Source organism: Dermacentor andersoni, chromosome 3, assembly GCF_023375885.2.
Source record: "Dermacentor andersoni chromosome 3, qqDerAnde1_hic_scaffold, whole genome shotgun sequence".
Classification (NCBI taxonomy): domain Eukaryota; kingdom Metazoa; phylum Arthropoda; class Arachnida; order Ixodida; family Ixodidae; genus Dermacentor; species Dermacentor andersoni.
Genome location: NC_092816.1, coordinates 132,131,872 through 132,159,471, shown reverse-complemented (window position 1 = coordinate 132,159,471; position 27,600 = coordinate 132,131,872). Strand labels below are relative to the sequence as shown.

General features: G+C 45.6%; 2 protein-coding genes across 2 annotated transcripts in view; both read left to right on the top strand.

Annotated features, from left to right (window-relative positions):
• LOC126525214 (uncharacterized oxidoreductase TM_0325-like) overlaps positions 1–11,380 on the top strand; it is a 35,415-nt gene extending 24,035 nt beyond the window's left edge. The window contains exons 7-9 of the mRNA XM_055067588.2: positions 2,709–2,745; positions 7,399–7,462; positions 10,771–11,380. Of these exons, the coding sequence (XP_054923563.2) occupies positions 2,709–2,745; positions 7,399–7,462; positions 10,771–10,971 (302 nt within the window). The 3' untranslated portion in view covers positions 10,972–11,380. The remainder of the gene's footprint in view (positions 1–2,708; positions 2,746–7,398; positions 7,463–10,770) is intronic.
• A 15,203-nt stretch (positions 11,381–26,583) lies between these two features.
• The window catches only part of LOC140216766 (COMM domain-containing protein 7-like), a 37,412-nt gene continuing 36,395 nt past the window's right edge, over positions 26,584–27,600 (top strand). Inside the window, exon 1 of the mRNA XM_072287293.1 lies at positions 26,584–26,833. Coding sequence (XP_072143394.1) covers positions 26,675–26,833 — 159 coding nt within the window. The 5' untranslated portion in view covers positions 26,584–26,674. The remainder of the gene's footprint in view (positions 26,834–27,600) is intronic.

The following is a 27,600-nucleotide window of genomic DNA, read 5'->3' as shown; positions in this document are numbered from 1 at the left end:
AAGCCCAAGTAGCGCTGTAAGCGTCATATATGGCCACTGCAGCCGCACGTGTCGACGATATCCGCTAAATGGCTCGGGAGAATTACCGTGCTAAGCTAGCAACTTAACCGATCCTCGAAGAAAGGATGAACCGGGTATTTCATTGAACGCGATTTCGTGGGAGCCGCGTGCAGGTTCTTTTGCATAGAGCTCCCAACAAATCAATAATTTAGCCTGCTCGTTAACCTGGTGGGAAATGATACATGGTTTATGCTTTTCTCAAGTAAGGTAACTTAATCTAAGCTAAGAACTGTAAGTGGAGTACTGTTACCACTGCATGGAGTACGCCGAGATATTGCCTGTGCTGATGATGACTGGTCACGATTGTGTCTGAGAGTATTCCCTGGAGTGACGAAACCGTCTATCGTGCCTGCCGCGGAGAAAGGATTTGGGAGCCCTACTACTGTCCCTGTGAACAATCTGGAAGCCGCTTCAAACGTCGACCTAACGAAATGCTTTAGTATCACGTGGCACGACAATCACTTTGTAGTTGTCGTGCGTTTGTTCTGCGTGAGCCCAGTAAATTCAGAACGGTACATGTCTATGTTGAAACAAGATATGTGACTTTCTGTGTCCACTTGTAAGGACATCAATCAGCTAACTTTTACCGGATATGGCCCACTTCCGCTCACTGAAAATTCAGCCCTCGAGGGCCTTATGGCGACATTCGTGAAAATTTATATGGTTACGGAGAGCCTTAGGTGGGGCAAGAAATGCATCGCGACAAACGCCATACTTAAAAACAGCTCGAAGCTCCAATGCGATATGTTTTCAGGAAGACCCAGCCGCAGTCACTTCGTAAATCCTTGCATGTGCAAATAATGCTTGTTTCAAAAAAATTAATCGGCCTATACATTAACAACGGGGACTGATTTTCCAGCTAACACAGCAATGCGCTGCTGCGCACCAGATTTCCGTTCAATTCTCCTACACATCCTTAAGCAAGCACTCTGCTTTGTTTTGTTATTTTTGCTTGCATTCTTCTATGCGTGTGTGTTGTTACCAAGAGTCCGGCATTGGGTCGTCGTCATTCGTTTAAGACGGCACATGTTTGGTGCAGAAAAACTGCACAGTCATTCCTACGCTCGCGGGACACGTAGTGCAGGCCTCGTGCAGAGGGTGAGGGCTGTTTTTTCTCGTGAAAGAACGGAACGGCACTGAACTAGAGTGAACTATAGTTCACAAAGTGACAGGGCGAATCGAGCGTTGCTAAGGATCATTTGTTAAGACCACCGAGACTTGACGAGGACACACAAAAAAGGGGCCCTGTAATGCAAAGCTATTCCAAACTTTTCTATTCCAATTCTCCAATCAGTCCTCTACGATTGATCAAAAAATTCCCGAGTCACCCCCATTTCGCCTGTCTCTCACGCGACGTCACGAAAACCGTGAAAACGCCACATCTGATATGATGTGTCCACATTGATTATCCATGATGAGACCGAACGAAAGAAAATTATTTGTGATTCGACGTCTTTTTCGCCATAATACTCTGCCATTGATCAACGTTTTCGGGCTGCGCCCACTTCGCCTGTCTGTCACGCGACGTCACAAAACCGCGAAAACTCGTCGCGTCAAAGTGACGTGTACGTGTTAAAGATGCATTAATATGCAGCAGAAAACTGAATTTATTTTTTTCAACTGCCGAAGACTGCCCCGTTAAGAAAGGAATAGAAGATGGCTTCCTGCCGATTGCTCTAGCAATATACTCGGAACGGCTGGGGAGCATAGATTTATTTTCGTATAATAATTTTTTTTTGTGGCACTATAAGGTTTTCGAGCCCCTTCGGCACGTATAGTACATCACTTTGCCAACTCTTATTTGCTGAGGATCCATCCAGGCGGCATGTTTAACGTTACGTTCCACGCCGCCGCGATTTTCAGCCACCGCAAGCTAAGTAAGGGGAAGGGGGCCAATCGCAGACGCCGACACCACCCTATTCATCCGGTTATCTACTTTCACTGTGCTGGCTCGGCCCTATCGAACCCCTGTCTAGTTGAGCGTGCTCCTCGTCTGTTTTCAGCCAATTCTATAAGAAAATCTGTTCAATGTAGGCGATGCTATTCGCTTTGAAAGAAAAATAAGGTGACCCTCTATAAACCAGGAGCGCGTTTCATTGTACTTTTCAAATAACGCTGCGGGTTATTAGACAGCTTTAGCAGAGCGTTTGCTTGCGCTCCGCTCCGCACACGTTTCACGCGCACCGGTGGCTGCACAGAATGCATTGATTTCGCTTATCTAACAAGCACGCCTCCCAGAGATGCCACTGACGTGCTCTCAGCTTGGCGGTAAAACGATTACGAAAGCAACTACACGCTCCCTGACGAACCGCTAAATCAGGTTCCTAGCGGAACGTGGTCAGCGTCCCACGTTCCGCTGCCGCTATGTGTGCTGTGCCCACGCGCGTCAGTGTTCCTAGTAGCCTTTTGCTGAGCGGCTGCGTGCCAATTGTTGTGATAGGCCCGTCTGAGCGGAGCGGACCGTAAACGCTCTGCTAAAACTCTCTATTGCCAGATGCTTTCGCAATAGTTTCGGAATAGTTTTACGTTAATGGGCCCAATGCTGCAGCCAGAGGGCCCAAACCTGTCAAACATACAACGTTGCAGTGAGTGTTCTATATTGCTAAGGCAACAATAAGACATTTTATTTTATTTTTGTTTTCTTTCAGAGAATGCTCCGTACGGTGTGCGCGCGAACACAATCAAGTAAGCGCACTCTTTTTTGAACGGGTTTTCGTTTGTGTATCGAGGTTCGGCCGCGTACAAGAAAATAGCGCAGTTACTGCGCAATGTTTAGTGTGGACAGCACTATTTTATTTCATCTTATAAGACTCTAAAGCTGGTTTTGCTTTATGTAAAATTCCTGAACACCGTAACCAAAGGATATCCCCCTGGGCTAAGGCGTAGCTGCATTGTAGCTATTGCATGGCGGCAACACTATAAACAGCTCCATGACTACTGTTGATTAACCTTGTCTTGTCTATGACTGAAACATCGCAGCAGCCAATAACTATTGTTTTTCTAATGTGTAAACTAAGCTACAAGAGGTGGTTAGAGAACAACAAAATCGGGTGGAGGCCAAAGTGGTGCGGAAGCTGTCTAACTTCCAGCAAGAAACGTCTAACAAATAGTTATTTCACTTGACATTACTTTCGTGTTAAGTTTTTTATTTCTGCCTTCTGCCATTCCTACAAAAGAAAGTGTCAAAACTACCATCAACTCCCATGTATTTTTCATGCATAATTTTGATATATTTCTCAATGCGTGTAGCCTGAAATTTAGTATTGGGAGAACAAAACAAGATGATTTTAATAATGTTGTATGACCCAAGTCTAGCTACCTATATATGACACTCTCACCTCATTGCAAGAATAAAAACATCGGATCATGTAGCTGTTCGAATACACGCGCTTATACAAAGCTCCCAAGTCAACTTCGCCTAATATTTAACACTGTGCCGCTTCACAACGGGACGTAATCACTCAATGCATGTCTGTAATAAAATAGCAATTTGTACAAATAGGTCGGAGTTCGGAGTTAATGGTCTAAAAGCAACGCAAAGCTGAATTGTGGGGTAAAAAAGTAAAATCGCGGGTAGATGAAAGAACTACAGCCAAATGAGCTAATCGCCTGAATATTTTTGTTGAAAGAGCGCCACAGAAGTCGAGTGGGTTTTGAGAAAATATATCGCTGAGACATGTCAATTTCGGCCGGATAAAGAATACGGCACGAACGTTTAAAATGCATTGCTCGGTAGAAAAAAGAAAACAAAGCAAGAACAAAATTCAGATATTGCGAAATAAATAGTGCACTGGTTCAAAAGCGCGAATTATATTTCACGTTATGACCTGAGCGGTTACTTTATCAACTGTCACCATGTGTCTCATATGGCTTCTGGTATATCCTTTACCCGCGCTTCCATTTTTCTTCCCCCATATTGGTGCTTTGCGCTCCTCTTGCAAAAGTATTGAAATGCATGTTTTCTTTGTTTATGCTACGGAGCAATTTAGGCTATTTTCTTTATTCCACGTAATTGTGTATGTAACCACAAGCACCAGCGGCACCGTACGTTCTGCCCCCTCCAGGACGAAGGCCTGTCCCTACAATGTACAATTCCACGTTTGCGTCAACCGGCTCCACAATATGCTAGCGAAATTCCTTGAATTACCACGTCACCTAACCCATTGCCATCCACAAGTTCTTGTCAATTTCCTTAGCACTCATTCTGTTACTGGAATAAACAACCAGTTAATGCTCACTTGTCTAACCCAACTGCCCAAGTGGCCTGTAACCCTCCCTGAAATCGGCTGTGCTGCCCAACTGTCTAAATTACCTAAAAAGAACCTGAAATACCCAGTTTTGGCCAACCGCCCAAACAATCTGAGAAATGACCTGAAATGACCTGTTCTGCCTAAATGAGCTGCCCAAATCCATCTCTCTCAATCAAAGCATAAACATGACTTACCAGCGGTTTTCCGTGTCTTTTAACATCCCACTTATTTCCCGTTGCGTCATTCGTCCCACGGTTGTTCTTTTAAACTGCGATATGTTCGTCGAGATAGAAGTTTTAGCGCACTAGATTCGTGCAGTAAGATTTCACAGATTATATACCCTCTGTTTTTTAAGGCAATCGACAAGCAGCTGCTAACAACTTCGCAGTACCTGCCGTCCTGTACATTCAGGAAAATTTCGGAAACTATACGAGTCTTAACGTTACAGCAAAACTTCCACTGAGAAAGTTTTAAAGCGCTCCACAAGGCATCACATTAAGCAACACCCCGATGTTTGATGTGGGTCGTCAGGCGTTCGTCGGTTTCCCGCCTGAGGGGCACGAGAGCCAAGTTCCAGCAAACCGGTTGTATGTACGTATAGTGTGACAGAAAAGCTTTGGGCATATCAATGAAAGGTGGTCAGGTGCTCGATCACTCATGTCTGTTTTTCAACATAATCCCCATTCAGCGTCATACACTTTTTCCTCCGGTGCTACAGGTACATTATCCCTTCCTTGTAGAATGTTTCATCCTACATGTCAAACGCCTCCTCCACTGCATAAATTACGATCACGTCATCGTGTGATGAAAAGTGAGCTCCAGATAAGTGTTGTTTGAGGGTAGGCAAATAATTAATGGTCTGAGGGAGCCAAATCTGGCGAAAAGGGAGCGTGTGGAAGCAACTGGAAGCCACATGGCTCAATGGCAGACATTGCAGTGGTGGATTTGTGCGCTGGTGCGTTGTATCGGTGGAAAAGCACACGCTTCTTCAATGTTACAAGCCGTTTCGCTTTGATAGCCTCCCGCAAACGCTTCACTTATGTAACGTGATGTGATCCGTTCACTCTTTCACTCTTTTTGAAGTACTCAGTCAGGTTGACATCCCTCGCATCCCATAAAACAAAGCTATTAACTTGCCAGGTGACGGGATCGACTGGAATTTTTGGAGGGTAGGGGATGAGGTGTGCTTCCGCTTTTTTCATTGTGTTTTGGACTCTGGCAAACAATTTGTGTACCCATGCTTCTTTCATCACGAAACGTTTGATAAAAGTGACAGGGTTAGCCTCAATGAAGGTCACGTTTTCGGCAGACTTGGCATGTCTATGGCGTTTGTTTTCAAAACTTAGCATTTTCGAGATCCAATGGCTTGACACCTTGCTCACGTACAGTAGAAATGCTAGGACGTGTCCAACTCGCTCCCGGGACATCCTCGCATACATTGTGATAAAACGTTCTGTCACACTCCTTTCTAACATTACAATATCCTGGATTTCTGGGATGCTTTCTTCAGTACTACCCGCTGCTGGCCTTCCACTGCGAGAGGCACCATGAACAGAAGAGCTCCCTCTCTTGAATTCTGCCACCCACATTCTCACAGTGAAATAGGATGGATAGGATGGGGCATTCTCTCCTAATATTTCTGTCACGTCCTGGTGAATGTCATAACCACTCATGCCTTTTTCAGCAGTCATGGATAACTGCACGTTATCTTACTTTATCCACTTTTTGAAGGAGTGTTAATCTGCATTTCAGTCTTCAGTATCTGGCACAAACAATAAGCTATCAGCGAGAAATGTGATACGAGGCCTCAAAAATACATATACTGTGAGAGGCAAAATTAATATTCCGCTCAGGTAAATGTATCCTAGTCGGGCAGAGTTTTCAGTGACTCGCATAGTAGTGCACATTGACCAACCGTATGGTAAGCGCACCTCGGTAATAATTGCGACATAAAACAGGTATATATACAACGTGGGATTATGAATAGAACAGTGCACAATATGCTGAATGGATTCTTTTTCTTTATTAAATTTTGTTCTTTGGGCTACCGCGTTCTTAAACAACTGGTTACGTGTCGATGGTTATGTTTCGATGCTTGGCTGATTATTTAGGATGAGGTATGTGCAACTGTGAGACAAAGGGCGTAAAAGCCACAAATTTATTGAAATTGGTGTCGCCCACAAGCATCACACATCGTCTTCATCCTCCTGACAAGACTACCTAGACGCCTCAAGCAGTGTATCCGCAAAACTTGGGACTGGCAATTCGGCATAGCTTGCGAATGCTGTAATGCGTGAACAGGAACTTGGCGTGAAATTACATGATGCGTCGTATTTAATCACGTAGCATTTCATTAGTCGTTTTACTAAATGTTTTCACCGTTTAAAACAGGGCGCCCGGTGTTGGCGCCGCGGCAACGACGCTGTGCTGCTAAGCACGAGGTTGTGGGTTGAATTGGTGGCATTCGATAGGGGGAGGGGGGATGAGGGGGGGGGCGAAATGCACAAACGCTCATCTACCGTGCTTTGCCTGCACAATCAGGTAGAACCTTACGTAATCAAAACTAAAGCGGTACCTACCCAGGGACCAGTGACACAAGTGAATCCGATGGTTGGTTTCGAACTCTGTTCGCTCAGTTCAGCAGCCCGAAGCTCTATACCCATTTGACCATGGGCTACGCAGGGACCTAAGTTGGCGTAAAACAGGTTATCCGCGGCCAAACACATAGACATAACGCAAACTTGGTGAAGTTTTCTAGGAATGCTATTTGCATTTAACTGAAGTGGTTTACCTTAGTCGAATGACACCAATGTTATGCTCTTCGTAGCCTTCTGCGGTTATTCAGAATATTTTCAAAGTGTGATCAGTTAGCTAATTAGTTACGCTTAATTACGCAGAATTTTAAATATTCCTTGTAGAGCAAAAGTTGTATTTCAAGAACTGGAGGGTACGTGTGCCCTGAAAAACCCAATGAAGCTGTTTCCATGACGTTATATTTTACGTGGTCCTTTTCCCGGGCTTTGAGAAAAGCATTAGACGTATGAAAGAAACTGACATACATGTGCTATGTGCACGTCTATCTTTGCAGCCCGGGGGTCATCAAGACGCTGATGATGCTGAAACCTGGAGTCAGTGTAGAACAACACATGGAGGTACGTACTGAGATGGAAAAACGACGTAAATAGACTGCAGTCATCCTTCTCCATAATAGTAGAAAATGCCGTGACCTTGAAGTTGATTCTTTTTCAGGATGTCAAGACAAGCCTGAATCACATCTTCATGTACTTGAGTGATCAATTTAAAGCCTGATAGCAAATTTATTTAATCGCGTCTTTTCTGTATCTAGAATACGTAGCAGCTTGTCGTGCTCCACCTTTAGTCTTCATCGTCGATGAAATTGTCATTAGTCCAATTATGTGCACACCAATACAAATTTATCTTTGTCAAAGTTATCCATCTTCTCAAGCAGCACCAAAGCTGTTCCTGCAGCTAACGATTTTTGAATACGATGCTCTCAGCAGCTAAATCTCTGCTGCAGCCGACTTCTTCTACTTTCTTGGTAACCGTTCCTTTTTTCCCATGGACCACCGGTTGTCAGTTCCCGTGACACATGTCGTGTTGCAAACTAAGACATAAAACGAGTTTGCTTTTCATTTTAGCAAATATTGCGAACTGTGACATTTCCCTGATTAGCAGTACGTGCTTATATCTGTTAGCGGTAAGTCTATGCTTTTCTATCGGTGAACATCTCCCGCACACATATATGTGCAGTGTTCCAAAGAATACGTTATCTAAATTTCAAAAGCAATGCAATAAGGGTAATGGAGGGCTTTTAAAGTGAATCTGTTAGCCTCTAGTCGATCGGAATTTATCGCGTCGGCGTCCTCACCGAAAAAAAAAAGCCTTCAGCGATTGAAGCGAGAAGCGCACACATTATTTGGTATCAGGAATACAACACAGTATGACATCCTTTCAATAAAGAACAAGCCTAAAACAAGGATCCAAAAGATGTAATTGATAAAGCGCTCCTGCTAACAATGCGAAGCACGTAGCGCTACCCACATACGTTTCCCAGTAAAGATTGCTGTTGCACAAGCTGCCGCAGTGATGGAAGCTGGTGACGTGAGGAGTGACGTCACTAGCCTTTCATATATAAGAGCCCCAGCCTAGCAACTGATTTCATTGTTGTTGCTGCACCAATACGGGAAGGCATCGTATAAGTTAGGACTCTCGAGGAGCAGCATGAATACGAGGGGCAGCAAAATGGAAAAGAAACGGTAATACGACGAGCGGCGGCGTGCGGTCGCTGGTCGCATTTCCGTGGAATTGCAGCACACGGGAAGTCCGCACGTCCACACAGACCTGTGGCTGAATCAAGCACCGGATGAGGAGATTATATATATATATATATATATATATATATATATATATATATATAAAAGGTAGGCAGGGGTGCTATACCTGTTGGCTACCCTGCGATGGAGGAAGGGCGAATGGAATAGAAAGAAGGGAGAGAGATGGGGCTAGAGATACGTGCACGGGCGGCACTACAGAGTCAAAGGCGCTCGCACAAGCCAGATGTTCTGAGAAAGTACAAAAGTACCTTCATTGCCTTCTGAGCTGATGCGCCAGAGGCAGAATTGAGCAATAAAGCATTGCATGCCCCCCTAAGCAGTTGTAATGGTGGTTTTCAGCAGCTTCGCTGGACATCCGCTTTCACAGGGCCGGGATGGGGTGTCACTTTTTTAAGGTGACACGCCAATCGGGTCTATGGGTATTCATAATATTGAAAAACTCATTGATTGACTACCTAATCAACCGATGTTCAGCATACAAACTTAATCTATTACTTTGAGTGCACGATTCAACCGATACGCTGCAGCCTTCTGATGCTCGATGTCCACCCTAAAACAGGTGCACACCTTGAAGATAGTCTTGAAGGCTAACGCTGAAAGTTTGCCCGGTAATGACCACACGGATAAACACACTGCAACGAACGTTTCAGACACTCCGTTCAACAGGGCGTGCCATCTTATGCTCACATAGGAATGCTGCGCCACACAGAAAAATACAGTATATGTACAGGAGGCGCTACCAATTAGATAAGAGAGACGCGCCTACATACTAGAAATTTCTGACTGCCTTCAACTTTGACATAATTGTCCCCGAAATCTGCGATGAAACACATCAGTCCTCAAGGTAGTATTCTATGGCAATGCATAAGGAACAGCTTCCTTGGAGAATCAGGAGACGCAAATGCCTTTCGCCGCTTATGGATAAATGTCGAAGCCGCAACGCAATTGCTGACACTTTGAAGCTTCCCTTCTTTGCCTTGTTACATCTAATTGGCCCTCTCAGATTGGCTCAAAATACTAGCATGGCGCAATGCGACATTGTCCAGAATAGCTCACCTGGTGCTAGACTCAGTATCCGTGCTAAGGACGTGCACTGATCTCAGGCTGGCTGAAAACGGACCTTCAAGCGAATAATTTTAGATAATAGTGGAACTCGCTTGCTCAGAGGTATAAGGAGCATTTATCGCAAATCTTTTATGTTCACCGGCACGAAGAACATTACGGCGTCGTCTAAAAAATAATCGCTCTTACCCTGTACTGCATACACAAGGTTAAATGGTCACGTCAAAGTCCTACACTCTAAAAATTATTTCACCCTTGAGCGTGCTGGTTTATACTTACCCGCAAAGCAATAAAAAAATTACTCTACACTAAAGCAAGCTCCGCCTACACCTGCGATGAAAGAAACTGTAGCCAAACCGTAGTGGAAAACTGTGTTAATTTGAACCATTGTACTCCCTCTCACAAGCCGTTTGCAGCACCGTGAAAGCTGAGAGACTCCTTAGCCAATAGGAAGGCGGAATGCTTCCCCCCCTCCCCTCGAGATGTGTTAATCCGCGCCGCATCGTCAACTCAGCGGCTGCTGAATGCGTGGCATACGACGTGTATGCGCAAAGGTCCTAACATGGCAGGTGTCGCTGTAATGTATCATAGCCCGCAAAAAGAAAACTCTCTATTTCCGTCGTTATTCAGACAGTTACGCCTAGCAGCGCATTCCACTGCGCAAGGATATTGCCTGTGTGCGCCTCGTGCCTTCGACGGTGCTGCAAATGACTTGTGATATGGAGCATGACGCACACCGAGCTATCTAACACGCGAGTTTGATATCAATGGCTACAAAAGTTTATTAGTTGAGCTTTTCATTTGATCTGTAAAACCGTAATCTCACCTCTCAAGAAAAAGAAAACTTTGTCCCCATTGACAATTGACCTTACCCCTAATGAGGAGGGTTTCAGCCATGGAACCAACGAAGCATCCTTCATACATATAAACGCATATACGCATATAAGGGTGTTAAAATTGTTTAGCGCGCTATAATTGCAATACCTAGGTGAGATGAACTTGCCCCACTTATCGTCGTCTCCGTTTTGCGTTCTTTCGCGCAGCATTTGGAGAAAGCGACCAGTTCAGTGCACCCGCTCGGACGAGTGGCCACACCAGAAGAAATCGCTCGTTGCATCGCTTTCCTGGCGTCCGACGACGCCAGTTTCATCACGGGGGTCACGATGCCAGTTGATGGAGGCGTGCTCCTCACGTCTTCCGTCTCGGGTCCCGCCCCGTCGGCGGCGGCCAAAAAGGCTCCCTAAGAATCCAAGCACGTAGCCTTGCTTGACGATACTGGTGGTACTACAAGACGCTCCAAAAATCAGAGCGGAGTTCCACAAAACTCTCTTGCCGGAGAAACTCCCCATACAATATTTGACTACATTTTTTAGAGACCTCGCACTCTTCGAAGGAGTAGGTTTGCTTTCTCGACAGAGCATACGTTCGCTCAGATTAGGTCAAAGCGTACTGAACAGGGAGCGCAAAATTACTCCAAACCGTCGTTCATTGTTATAGAGAGGCAGTTTCTACTGCCTCTCTATAGATACCGGTATTCCATTAATTCTCGCAACCCAGGATAAATGACAGAATAATGTTGCAGGTAGTCTATCCTCTGTTACCTTGGCTATGGTTTCGGTGTTTTCTTATAAATAAAGGCTTGCTTCTCTCTCATGTTTGTCCTCTTATAAAACCAAGCTTTCTTAAGCTATCCCGCACTTTGGCACGGTTGCTGCCACTTGGTCGGTATATCTCCCAGCATACTTATGTGGATATACATACAAGCGTTGTAAGTGCGCCGCATACAAGGCCAGTTCGCGTACCTATATATCATGGAATTTCTACCGACAACGCAATGCTACTGAGCCCACCTCTCTTCTCCATAATAAAAACAAAGTCATAGTTTCTCCCGAAAGGCGAGGCATCAAATTTGGAAGCAAATTACCGGACAAATGAACAAATTATCAAGGATGTTAGTTTTATCGACCGCATAAATATTTGTTCACATTCACTAACTAAATTAGGAAGCATGATGCGACGCGCGCACACGCACACATTTCATTACGAGTGTGCCCTTAGAATAATTGGAACATGTCATTTATTCGGGTACAACCAAGTTTCTAACCTCTGTTGACCTCTTTCACCCACAGCAGCATGGACTTCAAGAAAGTATATCCTGTGAGACCCAGCTTGCATTATTTATTCATGACATCTCAAGCATCGGTCACAATGTTCCCATAGATGCCTTGTTCCTGTACTTCGAGAAAGCCTTTGACAAGGTGCCAGACAAGTGGCTATTCCTTAAGCTCTCTCCCCTAAATCTTAACCCCTCTGTCTTCGACTGTCCGTGCGGCTTCCTCACAAACAGGAAACAGTTCCTCTGTCCTAATGGGCATACTTCCTTGTTAGCACCTGTTGTATCCAGAGTTCCTCAAGGCACCGTTCTCGGACCATAACGTTTTCTTATTTTCATCAATGGCCTACCTACTAAAATCTCCTCCTGTATTCACCTTTTCGCAGACGATTGTGTCATCTACCGTCATATCCATAGTTTCCATGATAACATTTCCCTGCAAAATGATTTACAAATGGTTGAAAACTGGCGTAAAACTTGTTTAATGTCTTTAAATGTCAAAAAGCTTCACAGATCTCCTTCCACCGCCGAGCTTCGTACGAAGCATATTAGTACGTCGTTTCTGGCTCCGAATTATCTTCAACCTCATCATATAAGTACCTGGGCCCCACCTTATCTCATGATCTCAGTTGGCAGCATCATATAGCAAGTATAACAAAGGAAGCTAACCACGTCCTCGGCTATGTCCAGCGTAACCTTAAGCTCACCCCTTCTCACGTAAAACTGATAACGTACCAAACATTTGTTCGTCCCAAGCTGGAATACGCATGCGCAGTTCGGTACCCGCATCTGATTAGCCTACAAATAGCTCTTGAATCCATCCAGAACCGCGCTATGAGATTTGTTTTCTCAGATTATTCTTACCATGCTAGCGTTACTGAACTAAAACAGAGTTAATCTTCCCAGTCTTGAGTCATGCAGAAAAATAGCGCGCCTGTCCCTCTACCATTTATCACTCGACTCTTGCTTGCTCGATTATCACACCTGCTCATCGCCTTTCGCTCCGCAACAGTCATTCTAAAGCTGTGTATCCACCACCTGCGCGCACCACTGCGCATCTGAACTCATTTTTCATTCGAACAGCGAATGACTGGAATCATCTGCCCACCGACGCTGCGCACCACTCCAAGTCATTCATCGAAGACCTGACACAAATGTAATACCCACCCCTCATGTAAAACCCCGCACCAGGGGCATTTGTGGTATAAATAAATAAATAAATAAATAAATAAATAAATAAATAAACGACATTCGGCTGTAAGGACGCTGACACGATGAAAAGCAGCAGAAGTGCCGAGCAATTGCCCTTCGCGCTGCCTGTCGCTTCAACCCGAACTGGGCCCACGAAGCCACAGCGAACACGAAGCCATCAGCTATCTCTGGTTGCCTACCATTTGGTCTCGCCGCAGATTACCTCCAAGATAGCGCGCGCGCGGCCGCCATCAGCCGGGCCATGCGCATCCGCGGCCGGCCGTAGTAGAAGCGTGCTAACCTTCCCCCCTTTCCCTGCTGGTACGCACACATTTCTTCGCTCCCTCCGTTGCGCGCGCGGAAACACGGCGAGGATTCCCCCCTCCTCCCTTGCGCGCGCAAGATCAAGGATGAAGCTACCGTGCTTCTCCGCTCGCCGTTACACACTTTCCCTCGCACATACAGCATACTGCGCGCGGCCACAATCTGATCGCACGTGAACTTTATACGGAACACCATGGAAACGCCAACGGCGACGATGACGGCGGAAATTCGCCTGAGTGTCCATGTAATTTGTATCGCAGTAAAAGAAATCGTTGCAGAAAACACGCATATCTGTCGGCTCATACAGGTATACCTCTTACGCGCACAGACCTCTTAATGGAATAGCGCATTATATCCGGCGTAAGGGTGTTCGAATACAGATATTTCCGAATCGAATCAAATGCGCCTATTCGAGAAATACGACCACCGAATTTAGAATCAAATATCACATATTTTCTTATTTCCAGAACAACATGAAATATGAAGTTTGCTTGCAATCAGTTTGGTAAAAAATATCAGGCTTACATTCAACATGTGAAACCCGCATGTAACAACTTTCCCCCCTACCCCCCCAAAAAAGAAAAAACGTCATGGCGATGGCTGCTTCTAAATGAGAAACCACTGCTTTTCAGTTATCTGGAGCACCATGGCAAAATGAATGAAGGAATAAAACACGACCTCACTAGATATTCGTATACGCTGTTGTGCTTGTTGAAGGCAAAAGGCGCAATACTATACACCACCGCAGATTGTTTTAACACCATGCAAACATAAAGAGACTGGCCAAATAAAAATCCAAACAAGTTCGTATATAGGCTGCCTAAATGCGAGTGATTCTTATTGAATGATGAAAAATTTGTAATAAGCAAAAGCTATCTGCCCATTGCGTTAATTCTGGAACAAGTACCTCTGGGAAACAACCATAGCTCTCCATCAGCAGAATTATTTGAAACAGTCTTGCCTTAGATTGTTCTCTCTCCTTCGAGACATCAATAATTGTTGTTGTGCCTTATGTATGTAAAAGAAACGAACATTCGGGGACTTCAAATGGTGAATCCTCGAACCGAATAACAGCGACTATTCAATTCGATTTGTATTCAAAATTTCGAATGTTCATTCACCTCTAATTCAATGGCTTCTTACATTGTGCAAAAAAGGAGGTGAGGCGTGCAGACAGGACACAAGAGTAGAGAAGTGGACAGCTTAATGAACCTTTACCAACTAGCTCAGCTTTCTGTCGTTCTAGGTTTCTTACATCTTTCTCAACTTCTATTTGGCTATCCTATTCTTTTGCAACTGGGTAGGTGCCACTTGCTGCTTGCATTCGCATTGGTAACGCAAGATTCCAGAAAATACGCTCACAAAGAAGTAATCGGACAATATTAATCCAAGCTCTAGCAACGAACCGGCCCGACTTTCCACCTTGATAGCCGCCGGAGGCTCCGTTTTACATTGCACCGAATTTCGGTCGACGATGTTGGGCCAGTGAGCTCACCGGCCTGTGTTCTGCGTATTAAAACAATACACCGTGATATAATATGTGGATATGCAATGTCGACTCAGAGGTACATCTAAAGCATTCAGACCTCCTATTAAATTAGCGTATGTTGTACAACTGCTTCATCGATTTTCTATATTCTCTCATATATATATATATATATATATATATATGTGTGTGTGTGTGTGTGTGTGTGTGTGTGTGTGTGTGTGTGTGTGTGTGTGTGTGTGTGTGTGTGTGTGCGTATATATATCGTAGGTTATTAGGTTTGTGGCAATGGGTAAGTGTTCATTCTTGGGGGCCACTGTGAAATAAATGATATCGAATGCTGAAGGGTATTTAAATATTTGTCGTATTCCTGTGCATGCACGTCCCATTACTATTTGTTGTTGTTGTTGTTTCCCCGACAAGCTTCAAAGATCACCTTCGTCTTCGTCACATGGCCGCGTCAATCAATGTCTTGACCTGTACATACGCCTGACTTAGGGCTTTCATTTCGGAATATTTTGCGAGCGATGTAATGCATCGACATAATCATTCCATGAGGTCAAACTTGTGACATTTATAGCGCAGAAGCGTAAACAGTGCAGCAGAATGAGCGTTGAATAGGATGAAAATAAATACAGTTGTACACACAGCATTCAGTAAATTGAGTAGCATTTATTTAAACGCTTAACTGAAGCTTCAATTCACATAGCTTCCAACATGTCATCCAAATATCCTATAACATTTTACACACATAGCTCTTATAGCGTAATTCCAACTTCATTCGAGCCGTCGTCGATGTTAGTAACATCACGTTAATGAGCAGGAAGCACGGCGCCAGGGCCTGTCTTTAACTAGTACGAAGGTGAACGAGACTAACGAAGTTCGTAACGCGCCGCATGACATTATAAGATTACTTTTTTCTAGCATACAGCCATTTTTTTTTCGCAAGGAAAGTGTCACTACCACTATACGCGAGGAACGATGTCCATATAGCATCCGCTCCGAAAGTCGGTGAAAATTTACTAAGAAAGCCATCGCAGCTATGGGTTATTAAACAGTTATGCATTACAAAATAATGTTGAGCTTCTCAAGTTGAAACTCGGCGAAAATAAGGTGTGTCTGAAACATGCAGAAAAGGTTAGTCAGGTAAAAGCCTTAAGGCAGAGCATGCCAAACTTCAAGTGCATTTATCGGATTTCTCTTGCAGTCGTTTGTTTTTATAAAAATTGTATGCTTAACATCAATGCTAAGAAATCATTCCACTTTTAGCAAGTTCATTCCTTCTCGGTAAAAGCCATACTGCACCCGCAGTTATACATCATACTCAGTTTGAAACGACCCAAATTCCGCGGGAACCGATGGGAACGGGCAACAGGGCGGCGATACATAGGATATACGGGTCTCCAACTCATTACGTCAGTTAGGCTTACATAAGCGAGGCCCCCCGAGTACTCTGTGACAGTCACGTCATTGACGCAAGCAGTCTCGCTCTACGATACTTCAATTAGGTATTCTTTTACGAAACCAGTAAGGAGCAAGCGGAAGAATAGCAGACGAGGTTCCCCGTGAACATTTTCGCGCCTCGCTACCAGCAAGACGTCTCGTAGGAAGGCTTCAAGCCTAACACCATAGTTTGCGTCCACGTCTGGTGCGCAGGATACCGGTGAGCACATTGCGATAGAAAGCACATATAACGTCTGCACCATCTGCAACTGCGCCGAGCGGTCCTTGAACTGGCGCTCCGAGACTGCCATGCTCCCAAAAGCAGGCTGCTTCGACCACACTCTCGTATAAGTGATTACATCATACAAGCCTTCGAGGACGATAAAGGGACTTGCAAAAGCCTTATCTGATTTCTTTCTTCAATTATAAATGAAGCATGAAAATCTCACGAAAGACATGTCGAAAGTTTCGGACACAAAATTAAACATATCTCGGCAGTTTATGAACTTCACCAAATCGAAATTTGAAAAATTCAATGGTGGTCTTTTGTGTCCCAAAAATGCGCAGTGGGTTATGACGGAGACACTTTAAAAAAATGTAACGAAATTCCTAAAAGATGCAGCTGAGGCTAAGCGCGAGAACCAAAAACTCACCAAGAAAAACAAAAGGTAGGCTCATGACTCGAAAAAGAAAACGAAAAAACGCATTGACATTTACAACTGCACTCTCGGGATCAACGTGGCATCCCTTCGAATTCCGCTGAAAATCTTGCGGCAACTGTGAAGGTGATTTCTGTCAGTTTGAATAGTCTGCTCATGCATAAATGTCGTTCGCCAAGTGCACATGACTAATAGTGCCTTGAACATCACTGTGGAGCTCACGTCCGAAATGTATGACAAAGAGTTCAATGCAGAGAAGAGGCAGATGCAGAGCTTTTCCTACTTGATGGACTTCTTTTAAACATTTTAATTTGTCACTTCGGCCCTGCGAACATAGTGCTGCTGGGGAAGGAAGTATAACCAAAGCGTTAAAAACGCTCGATGTTTACACGTAAACTGGAAGTTAAATGATAAACGAGCTTAGAGTACACTCGCTCGTGATACGCATCCCAAAACTGAACAATGCGAAATAAAAAGAACACGTAAATTCCGCTAAAACCTATCCGTCCTACACGGTAACGTCCATAGTGTTTCGACCCGTTGGTTGCTTACCTATCGTTACAAATAGTTTGATACTATGTATTTGCGACACGTTGCTTCGTTAAAACTACATCGGCTTGTTAACGTAACTGGGTGTTCCAAAGTCTAGGTATGAAGGTGTAGTACCTCTAAGTGTTTATCAAAAGAGGTCTTTATCACAAATGCCGCTCCGATGTTGCCTACAGCCTTGCGCGCACCAACATTTTGACAGCGAGTGTCCACGCTCATCGATTGTTATGTGTTTATGTTTGCTCGTGCGCGACACCATGTTTTATATTCAGTTAATAAGCGAATGTTTCGTAGCTTATACGGCCGACAAAAAATTTGCTATCGCAATCGATGCTTCGCCTTCTGGGCGAAATTGCAACTTCTTTTTCTTTTTTTTTTTTTCGAGGTGATGTTTTGGTAAAAATAATGAAGGTAGGAAGGGCTGCAGAGGAAGCACTGAATGTGCCAGGGCAGTTCGTTAAGTTGACGGTATCGGTGCAATGTTGGTGAAAGTTTGGAGTAAAATAGCGTAGAAGTAATCCTTTATTTTGGAAAGAAACTTATCAATTACTTTGCTGCGGCAGTAATCGGTAAATTTAATCAATTACATTTTTGAGTGAAGTAATTGCAATCTCTTACTTTTTTTTCTGTAACGTGTACAAGACTTGTGCACGTTACAGAAATAAAGTAACCAATTGCAATCATCGCAGGCCGAAAAATAAAAACGACTTAAATCTCTGCAACGTGTGAGAGCCTTCAGCGAAAGCTTTTCAGCCTTTGACGAAGATAGGTGCTCACTTCGAAACGTTGGCCAGCCATTCTGAGACACCTTATTCCTGTTTATAACCTTCATACCACAGGGAAACCTTATATTTTAAAGCAGTAATGACATACTTTTGCAGCGAAGGGAACTTCATCCCACGCTTACCTCGCACGTAAAATTATAGCAATTATGCACGCAGGTTTTATCGAATGTTTGTTCTGATACTTAAATTGTTCTCGATTTGCTACGCTTGTATCTTCTTCATTATTGTCATATCAGGACGCCATCATGCAGCGAAATTCGCTGACGTCATGTGCAAAGCGGGTTAGGTATGAAGACATTATTCATCCGTATTATACAGGCTGCGCGTGCCTTCTCGCAGTGCTACTGAGCAGCAGCCGCAGCGATCGCAACAACGGAGCGATCGCCAATGTGCCGTGACGTTTGGGACTTCCTAGAAGCTCAAGGCCCACACTGGCGTGGCAATAACGCCGGACGTACTGGCGCGCTGGCATGTGCCATAACGCACGCAAAGCCGCTCCTGCACACTTGTCTTCTGTACAGACAGTGTTCATTGCGTGCAACATCACGGCTGCACCTAAAGTTCAAGACGTGTTGTGGGACTGCCTGAAGTTCTAAGCCCTCCGATGTAAGCACCAGGCCTAAGCGGCTGGCTACGAAGAGTGGATCCGTCCGTCGGCGGAGGCCGGCGGCGTTTTGCGAACGCCCTACGCCGTTCGTTGTGGATTCGGGCATCCTCCGTATGGTGTACGACGGAACAACTCTCCACAGCTGGCCCCACTCCACTTCCCTATTTCTCTACCCTCTAGGCCAATGAGCATTGGGAGCCATGCCTAGTAAATAAAGCTTGATCATCATCGTCCTGCATGAACCTATTGGGAACCGAAACCAAAACTAAGGAGTAAGAACAAATATATGTGGTGTCCATCCAGATTTATGCCTCATAGGAAGCGCTCTCTGGATAAACAGAAATAACAGTCGAATCTTTAAAAGTCAACGACGAGGTTGTATTTGAGGAAAAAAGATAGCATGAAAGAGAACCAGATGAAAAAGGACCTGGTGCTGACAGATTTCAACTGGAAGAAATCTGAAGAAAAAAATTCCTGAGTACAAACTCACGACGAGGTTCCCGTTAGGCTGATTAATGAACTAGGACCAAAAGGTAAGGAAACTCTGTTGAAAGCCGTAGAAAAAAACCTTCAAAAATCGACAAATACCAGACAGTTGGTGACAAAGCAGAATAAACTTAATTTATAAGGGTAACAGCTGAAAAGATTGAATTGACTCATATAGACCGTTGACCAATACATCGGTAATATACAGATAGACAGATACACTGAAGCGCAGCCCTTGACCAGAGATCTACGACTGGCAGATATCTATCAAGGCTTGAAGATCCCGTGCACACTGTGCCATCACCACTAGGTCACCCTCAAAAGCCAAGGCCGGCAGTTTGTCGTTCTCGTGTATCACCGAGGTGGTGTAGCTGAGGCGGAAGCCGAGGCCTGAGTTCAAAAGCTTTCTCTCAATGCTGGAGACATAAATGATGTACAGCAGTGGTGACAGCGGGGAACCTTGACGAAAACCCCCGACCACTGTGACAGGCTCGGACTCAACAGCTACAAAGTGCGCCGTGGCGCTGTTCCCCGTATACAAACGTCGGACTATTGACAACAACGCTTCCTGCAGACCCAAGGAGGCAAGGCAGTCAAACAAAGGTGCATGCGGTACATTGTCGTATGCCTTCTCGATGTAGACGAAGCAGCATAGCAGAGACCATCCCTCGCACCTAGGAATTTTCGCGCATTGAGTGAGGATAAAGATATTCTTCAGTCAAAGACCCGAACGAAAGCCGTTCTGTAATTCAGTCAGCACGAGCTTAGCATCTGCCCAGGCACTGATCCACTCCTTCAGTACTCGGGCGAACAACCAGTAAAGAACGCTTGTGACCCTGATCGGTCGATAGCTTTGGAGAAACTTTAGTCTTTTTTCCTTGCTTACGGATAAACGTTATGCGGCCCTGGCACCAGTCCACTGGGATCTGTGCGCCTCCAAGGATACCAGTCAACTGAGCGGCAAGTTGTTCCAGTGCATCAGGCCCCAGGCTCTTCATTAAACGTGCTGGCATACCGCCTGGTCCAGCAGGTGTGCGTGCGTTAAGATGCACTAGACCCCGATCCACCATCCGCTTTCTTGACCTCCCAGTGTAGCTCTGTCGACCCACAACTGCTAGTGAGTGGAGGAGCTGCAGGCAGTGAGTTCCCACAGGCCCTATCTTCAACATTCTGCACACCAGGGGCGCCATACATAAGGGTCTCTTGCTGAGTGAGGCGCGCCTTGAGATCTGTGATTGGCTGGCCGGATACCACATTCTTGGGCTGTACATGTATATGCGACTCATTTTCTCTCCTGTCGAGGGACCTCACATATCGCCAAAACTTATGGGCTTCCGGCTTTCCCTCCTCTCGTAAAGCCTGCATGAACTGCAGATCATGTCGGGCGACCTTGTATTGCACCAAAGCTTGCACCTTTTGTTTGAGATACAGCTATTACGCCCACGTAACTGTGCAAGCGTCTGTATCCACCATTTTGATGGCTTTGCGGTGCTCCCGATTAGCCTCGCGTCTTGTCTGCCATGTCTCCTCAACCTCACCGTCCTACCATAGATTTGTCATTGCACGTGTTGACCATATGTCAGGAACCATGTGGCCCTGCATAACAGACGACAGGGCAGACACATATTCCTCACCGGTAGTGGCCTGTAGCCTCTTTTTCACTGGCCTCAAAGTTCGTGGCGACCGCCTCGATGGCCCGGCTTTCCAAGTACAGGCAGGATTTCTACTGTCTTTTGCTGTTAGGGTCATATCGGCCTGAGTGACTAATGTCGAGCCTTAGGCGATTGTGGTCCTTACTGAGGCTACACGTGCCTTCCTCGTCTATCATGCACCTATGCAAACAGATTCCAAGTTGGGGTGAGAGAAGGGAGTAGTCGATGGTTGTGCTGCTGCCACGAGCACACCATGTGAACTGTCCTTCACAGTGTGGTTCAAGATTTGCAATCACAAGCTCTAACTCATCAACTAATTGTAGAAGTAGGTTGCCGTTTGCATCACTACGGCCATCTAGTTCACTCAGATGCCCGTTTAAGTCACCAATAATGACGAGCTCCTTGCCGCCCCGCAGCCTTTGTGCGTCGTTGCGGACACACTCCATAAGCTGCACATTTTCTTCATCGAGACCTTGCAGTGATAGGTGCACAACACAAACTGCAGCGCTCACGCCAAACAGGTTCCCATTTACCCTAAGGTGGTCTCTGCAGTTCCCCTCCAGGCGTTGCCACTGAAGCCCGCGACGTCACAACAAACCAGCCCCTCCCTTTTTGCGACTTTGAGTAGATCTGTTCTGGCCCACCCAGCCCCACACTAAATGTATTGGGGGCTCTTTAAGGTCCCGAAGGTAAGTTTCTGCCACTGCGTAGACAGAAAGCTTCTCTACACTGAATGTACGGTATAATTCCACCCCTTTTACTCCCGACGAGCCCCGTTGAGGTTTAAGAACACCAATCTGAAGCATTGCGACTTCGACTGGCGTTTCCTTTTGCGGGTGTGTTGCCTGACCGGCCCTGTGTGCTTCGCTTAACACCGGGCACGTTGTTGCTAGGCTGTATCACCCTGTATTGCCGTGACATATACGTAGGGAGCTGTGCGATAGCTATAAAGCGTGTTGTCTGGGGCTTGCCATCTGGGTCTGGTACCACTGCCGGTTCATGTGTTGGCACACTAGGTCACCAACCATGCGGGTCAGGTCAAATTTGGTCAGTAACTGAGGCGTTACCGAAGGTGGCATGTGGGATACTGGCTGAGGCAGCATGGCCTGGCCTGTCGGGCACACCATCGACGGGCTCAGGGTGGGTTGCGCCAAGGAAGCAGCCTGCACTGGTCTGTCCCGGCTGAGCAGCTGAATCCAATACATCAACACCGTTGGTTGACACTGCGAAGCACTGGAAACTGTGGCCGCAGCTCGACTGATTTGGCCCCTTTGTTCCGGCGTAGGAAGAGCAAGTTGCCTGTTCAAGTCGCGAGCAAGTCGCGTGCAGAGAGAACTCTGTTACAGGCTTGAGGTAACCGATTTGGGAGCCAGGGGGTCGAGGCACTGTGACGCTGTAACGGGTACTTCCCAGTTGGACCATTTCTTCTCGTGGGGCGGCGAGGTTCAGAGCTACACTCTCTTTCTTCTTCCCCAAGTCCTAAAGAATGACGTGCTGCTTTCCCGATGCAACCGGCAATGTTATGTGCTGTGTTGGCAAGGTAGTGACCTCCGTCACGCGCGAAATGTCCCTCTCCTTCCTACACTTGTGTGTTGTCCAGGAACTTTGCACTGACAGAGCCACACAGCTTCTAATTTCCGAGTTCAGCATGACTTCATCGCGATTGTGCTTCCTTGTCCCACGCGGACAACTCCGGTACCGACCAAACAATCAGCGCTGGTACGTATACGGTCACGATTTCTTGCATAGCTGCAGAAACAACATGGGATTCGGTTTTCTTAAGCACATCAGCCGTGAATACGTGCAGGGGTAATAAAGAGGGGGTTCTTAGTTACTTAGCCATGGTGGCGAAGCAGTAACCAGTGCGCACACTTGACTGTAGCGTGTCTCATAGAGGAGGTCTTCACGCTTACCTTATTTCCCAGTAGACGTCGAAGTGCCTCCGTCACTCGGGGGACATTGCCGTTGCCCAGCAGCAATTCCTCGCAGGGTGCGTCCGCCTGGGGAGAGCCCTTGCGATGCTTGCAGCTGCCTTTCTGCCTGACATCACTGCTGCCATCAGTTGTGACCGGTGGGGGACGTGTTGGTCGTGGTCGATTTAGTGAGGTCTTCCTGTGAACACAGGCTCGCTTGTCAATCACACACGGAGCAAAACTCTTCCCCTTCATTATCTCGGTGTCCCTAGATGTCTCTCTTGATTCCAATTGCACTTGGGTGTCTTTGGTATTCTGCTGAGGACCATTCTCCGCTTATTTCGGCGAACTAGACATTGTGCCTTCGATCGATCCTGGCGTGTTAGCTTGCGTTGTAGGGGCTTCCTCCAAGGAACAAACGCGCGTTTTCACCCCTTACATGTCTTGACTTGGGTGCCACGTCTCCGCATCATTCTGCAGGGGCCGCTCCGCAATTCCCGGAACTTCGGCTCGCACCAGCTGCAGCGTATCGCGGAGTGCTGCCACCTCTGTTTCTGCGCCGTGCAGTTTCTCCTGTAAGTTTTCCACCCCTACTCTAAGCACGGCCACTTCCGGTTCGGCAGCCTGTACGCTCCCGTGTAAGCTGTCCACCCGAATGCATGGCTTCCACACAAAACCGTCCTGCCGCATTAGCTGCTTCAACATCATCGAAACTTGTTTAATCGAGGTAAAACCAATTATCGCACCTGCCATAGCGCGCCAGTGTCTCATCCGCTCGCTGCCGCCCTCTGTTATGCTTCGCCATCGCGTTTGGAGCAGTTTGAAATTCGCGGCGCAACACCAACGCCACTTCGCGCTGGGTGGATAAATGGATGAATGCTATGAGCGTCCCCTTTGCAACGCGGCGGTGGATTGCGCAGTCAAGCTCTTGCTATTATACTGCGTAATGTCCTACCTAGATTAAACAATAAAAAAGAAAAAGAAAACACTATGAACTCCCACAACCAAATTTTCTGATCCCCTATTGTGAACTGTGCTTTTGTACGTCTCCGCCTTTTGTCGTTTCGCTATACTTTTCTTCCACCAACCTTCCAATCGCCTCTTACTAATCTCTATTGCAGACATGTTTACTTTTTCATTGCACTCGCTGAACCCAAGGGCTTCAAGGAGGCCAATTGTGCCTAAATCGACCGCTGGACAGACGTCTTCACATTCTAATAAAACATGCTTCATCGTTTCCCTAGCTTTACCGCAGCAAACACATGCTTCCTCTTCCTTCTTTTATCTCGCTTTATAGGTGCGTGTTCTAAGGCTTCCCGATCTCGCTTCGAAAAGTAATGCGCTTCCCTTTGAGTTATCATAAATTGTTTCTTTGCTGATTTCGTTTTTTCCTCTTAAGTAGTTACTCATGGCAGGTTTCTTTTCCATTGCTGCCACCCATGAGATTATTTCGGCCTCTCTGACTTGCCACTTGACATTCTTTGTTGCTGTGTTGCCCACCCTACAGGCCGCATACTTGCTGGTAAGCGTAAGCGGGTTCTTTTCCTCCACTGTGGATCAATGTTTTTCCCATACAGATACCTCAACACTCTCCCAGCCCATTTACTTTCTTCCATATTTCTCAGTCGTGATCTTCATACTCAATTTTACTGCGAGTGTCCCTCACTTCAAAACTAGTCCAACCAATATCACCCTGACCAGCTTCATTTGTAGTCTTCCCGTGAGCGCCCAATGCGAGGCGACCCACTGGCATTTGGTTCCCATCGAGTCTTGATATTGTACTCCTGATTTAAAGCAAACAACCGCATTTCCAAAAGTAAGTCCTAGAACCATTACACCTTTCCACATACATATTGGAGCACCTCGTACTTATTGTATCCTTAAAACGCTCTGCGCTTCATTATGGATGCATTTCTCTTCCCCTTCACTGTTATTGTTTTTTCCTGTGTTTCCATATATCTATTGCCTTCGTTTATCTATATACCAAAGTATTTATATTCTGTTACCCGAGGTATTTCCTGGCCCTGTATCGCCACTGTCACTGTATCGTGTTCAGTGTTTTCATTGAATACCATAACACCTGATTTTCTAACACTAAATTTCAAACTTAAATTGTTGCCTTCCTGTCCACAGATACTAGCCAGACGTTGCAAATCACTTTGCTTGTTAGCTAGCAACACAATGTCGTCCGCATAAAATAAACCTGAAAGCTGCTGCGCTGGATGGATGGATGGATGTTATGAGCGTCCCCTTTGTAACGGGGTGGTGGGTTAGCGCCACCAAGCTCTTGCTATACTGCCTAATGTCGTACCTAAGTTAAACAATAAAAAATAACAAAATAAACGCTATGAACTCCAACACCGAAATTTTCTGATCCCCTGTTGCTAACTCTGCTTTTGTACATCTCCGTTTTTTGTCGTTTCCCTACTTTTCGTCCACCAATCCTCCAGTCACCTCTTACTAATGCCTATAACGGACACGTTTACTTTTCCATTGCTCCCGCTGAACCCAAGGGCTTCAAGGAGGCCAGTGGTGCCTAAATCGCCCGCTGGGTAGACGTCTTCACATTCTAACAAAACATGCTCCATAGTTTCCTTAGTTTTACCGCAGCAAGCACATGCTTCTTGTTCCTTCTTATATCTCGCTTTATAGGTGCGTGTTCTAAGGCATACTGATCTCGCTTCGAAAAGTAATGAGTTTCCCTTTGAGTTATCATAAATTGTTTCTTTCCTGATTTCGTTTTTTCCTCTTAAGTAGTTACTCATGGCAAGTTTCCTTTCGATTGCCGCCACCCATGAGATTACTTCAGCCTCTCTGACTTTCCGCTTGACCGTCTTTGTTGCTGTGTTGCCCACCCTACAGGCCACATACTTGCTGATAAGCTTCCTAATTCTTTTTCTCCACTGTGAATCAATGTTTTTTCTGTACAGATTCCTGAACACTTTCCCAGACCATTTACTTTTTTTCCACATTCCTCAGGCTTTCTTCATACTCAATTTTACTGCGAGCTTCCCTCACTTCAAAACTAGTCCAGCCCATATCACCCTGCGCAGCTTCGTTTGTAGTCTTCCCGTGAGCGCCCAATGCGAGGCGACGCACTGATCTTTGGTTCCCATCGAGTCTTGATTGTACTCCTGATTTAAAGCAAACAACCGCATTTCCAAAAGTCCTGGAACCATAGAGTTTGAAACTATATGCCTGGAACCATTACACCTTTGCACATACCTCGGAGGACCTCGTACCTATTGTATCCCCATAGCGCTCTGTGCTTCATTATGGCTGCATTTCTCTTTCCATTCACTGTTATTGTGTTTTGCTGTGTTTCCATATATCTATTGCGCTCGTTTATCCATATACCAAGGTATTTATATTCTGTTACCCGAGGTATTTCCTGGCCCTGTATCTCCACTGTCTGTTCACTGTTTTCGTTGAATACCATAACACTTCATTTTCTAACACTAAATTTAAAACCTAAATTGTCGCCTTCCTGTCCACAGATATTAATTAGCCAGCCGTTGCAAATCACTTTGCTTGTTAGCTAGCAACACAATGTCACATTGGAATGGTGCGCCGTCTAGTGTGTAATATGTCGGCGCGTCTGGCTCTCAAAAAGCCAAATGAAGAAGGGCTTATCCGCTTGGAGTGGGTACCTAACAAGTGGGCAAGTGGGGGTGTGTGCTGCAACCGGCGGGACCCAAGCTCACAGGGGCGCTTCTGAACGTGCTATTACTGTGTAGCCATGAAAGCTGAAGACGTAAAGCTTTCGGGCGGCAAGCCCAGCAGTGTCGTGCTTGCTGACATACAGGCTGTGAATTCGTTAAGTGCTGAGCAATTCGCTCAGCTCGTCGACACTACTTGCCGCACGTCAACGGTGTCAGCGCCGTCGTCGAGTGGCGACGTGAGTTTTCTCCAATATTCATTTATTCTAAAAGCAGGTGCAGATTATCGTTGATTCTGCCGCTGTGTTGTCACATGTGCACAGTACATTTGATAGTGTGCCTTGTGAGATGAGAGATGCCCGTTTGAGCTAACGCCGTGTATTTGTGACGCATTATCAATCCAATACATTCATCAAATGAGAATTTTCACTTCCTGACGTTAACTTTATTGTTTAATTTATTGCCTTGTCTTGCTTCGCCATCCACATGCTTCAAGGTAGCCCATAATTTGTCGTGATATAGTATCTCATGCCCTTAGGCATTACCGCAGAAACTTTGGGCGCAGTGGGCTGTTGTGTACTGTAGGTTATGCCACTGTCTATGCACCGTGTCGTGCTGTCTGCGACACTCGTTGTTGTCAGCATGTATTCCAACCTTTACTGCAAGAGAATAAAATAGAATAATAATAGTTGCTATGATAAAATTAATTGCGGCTGTCACTAGCTTGTTTGTTACGAAGCCGCCGTATCGGGGCAAAATTTTAGAAATTACAATGCAAACGACAGTCAAGTACCGAATGATTATACGCGCGTTTTCATTTGTAAATGTTATCGAAGCTTCATGACTTCATTGATTCCATAACTACCGTATAAACTCGCTCGTTTTCAAAATGGGGCTGCATAAAGTCTATATATTAACAATTTCCTTGATGCAAGAACTTTACCCGTGTGATTTTGTGAATTTTTGATAATGATGCTGCATAACATCTAATGACTGCAACCTGTCG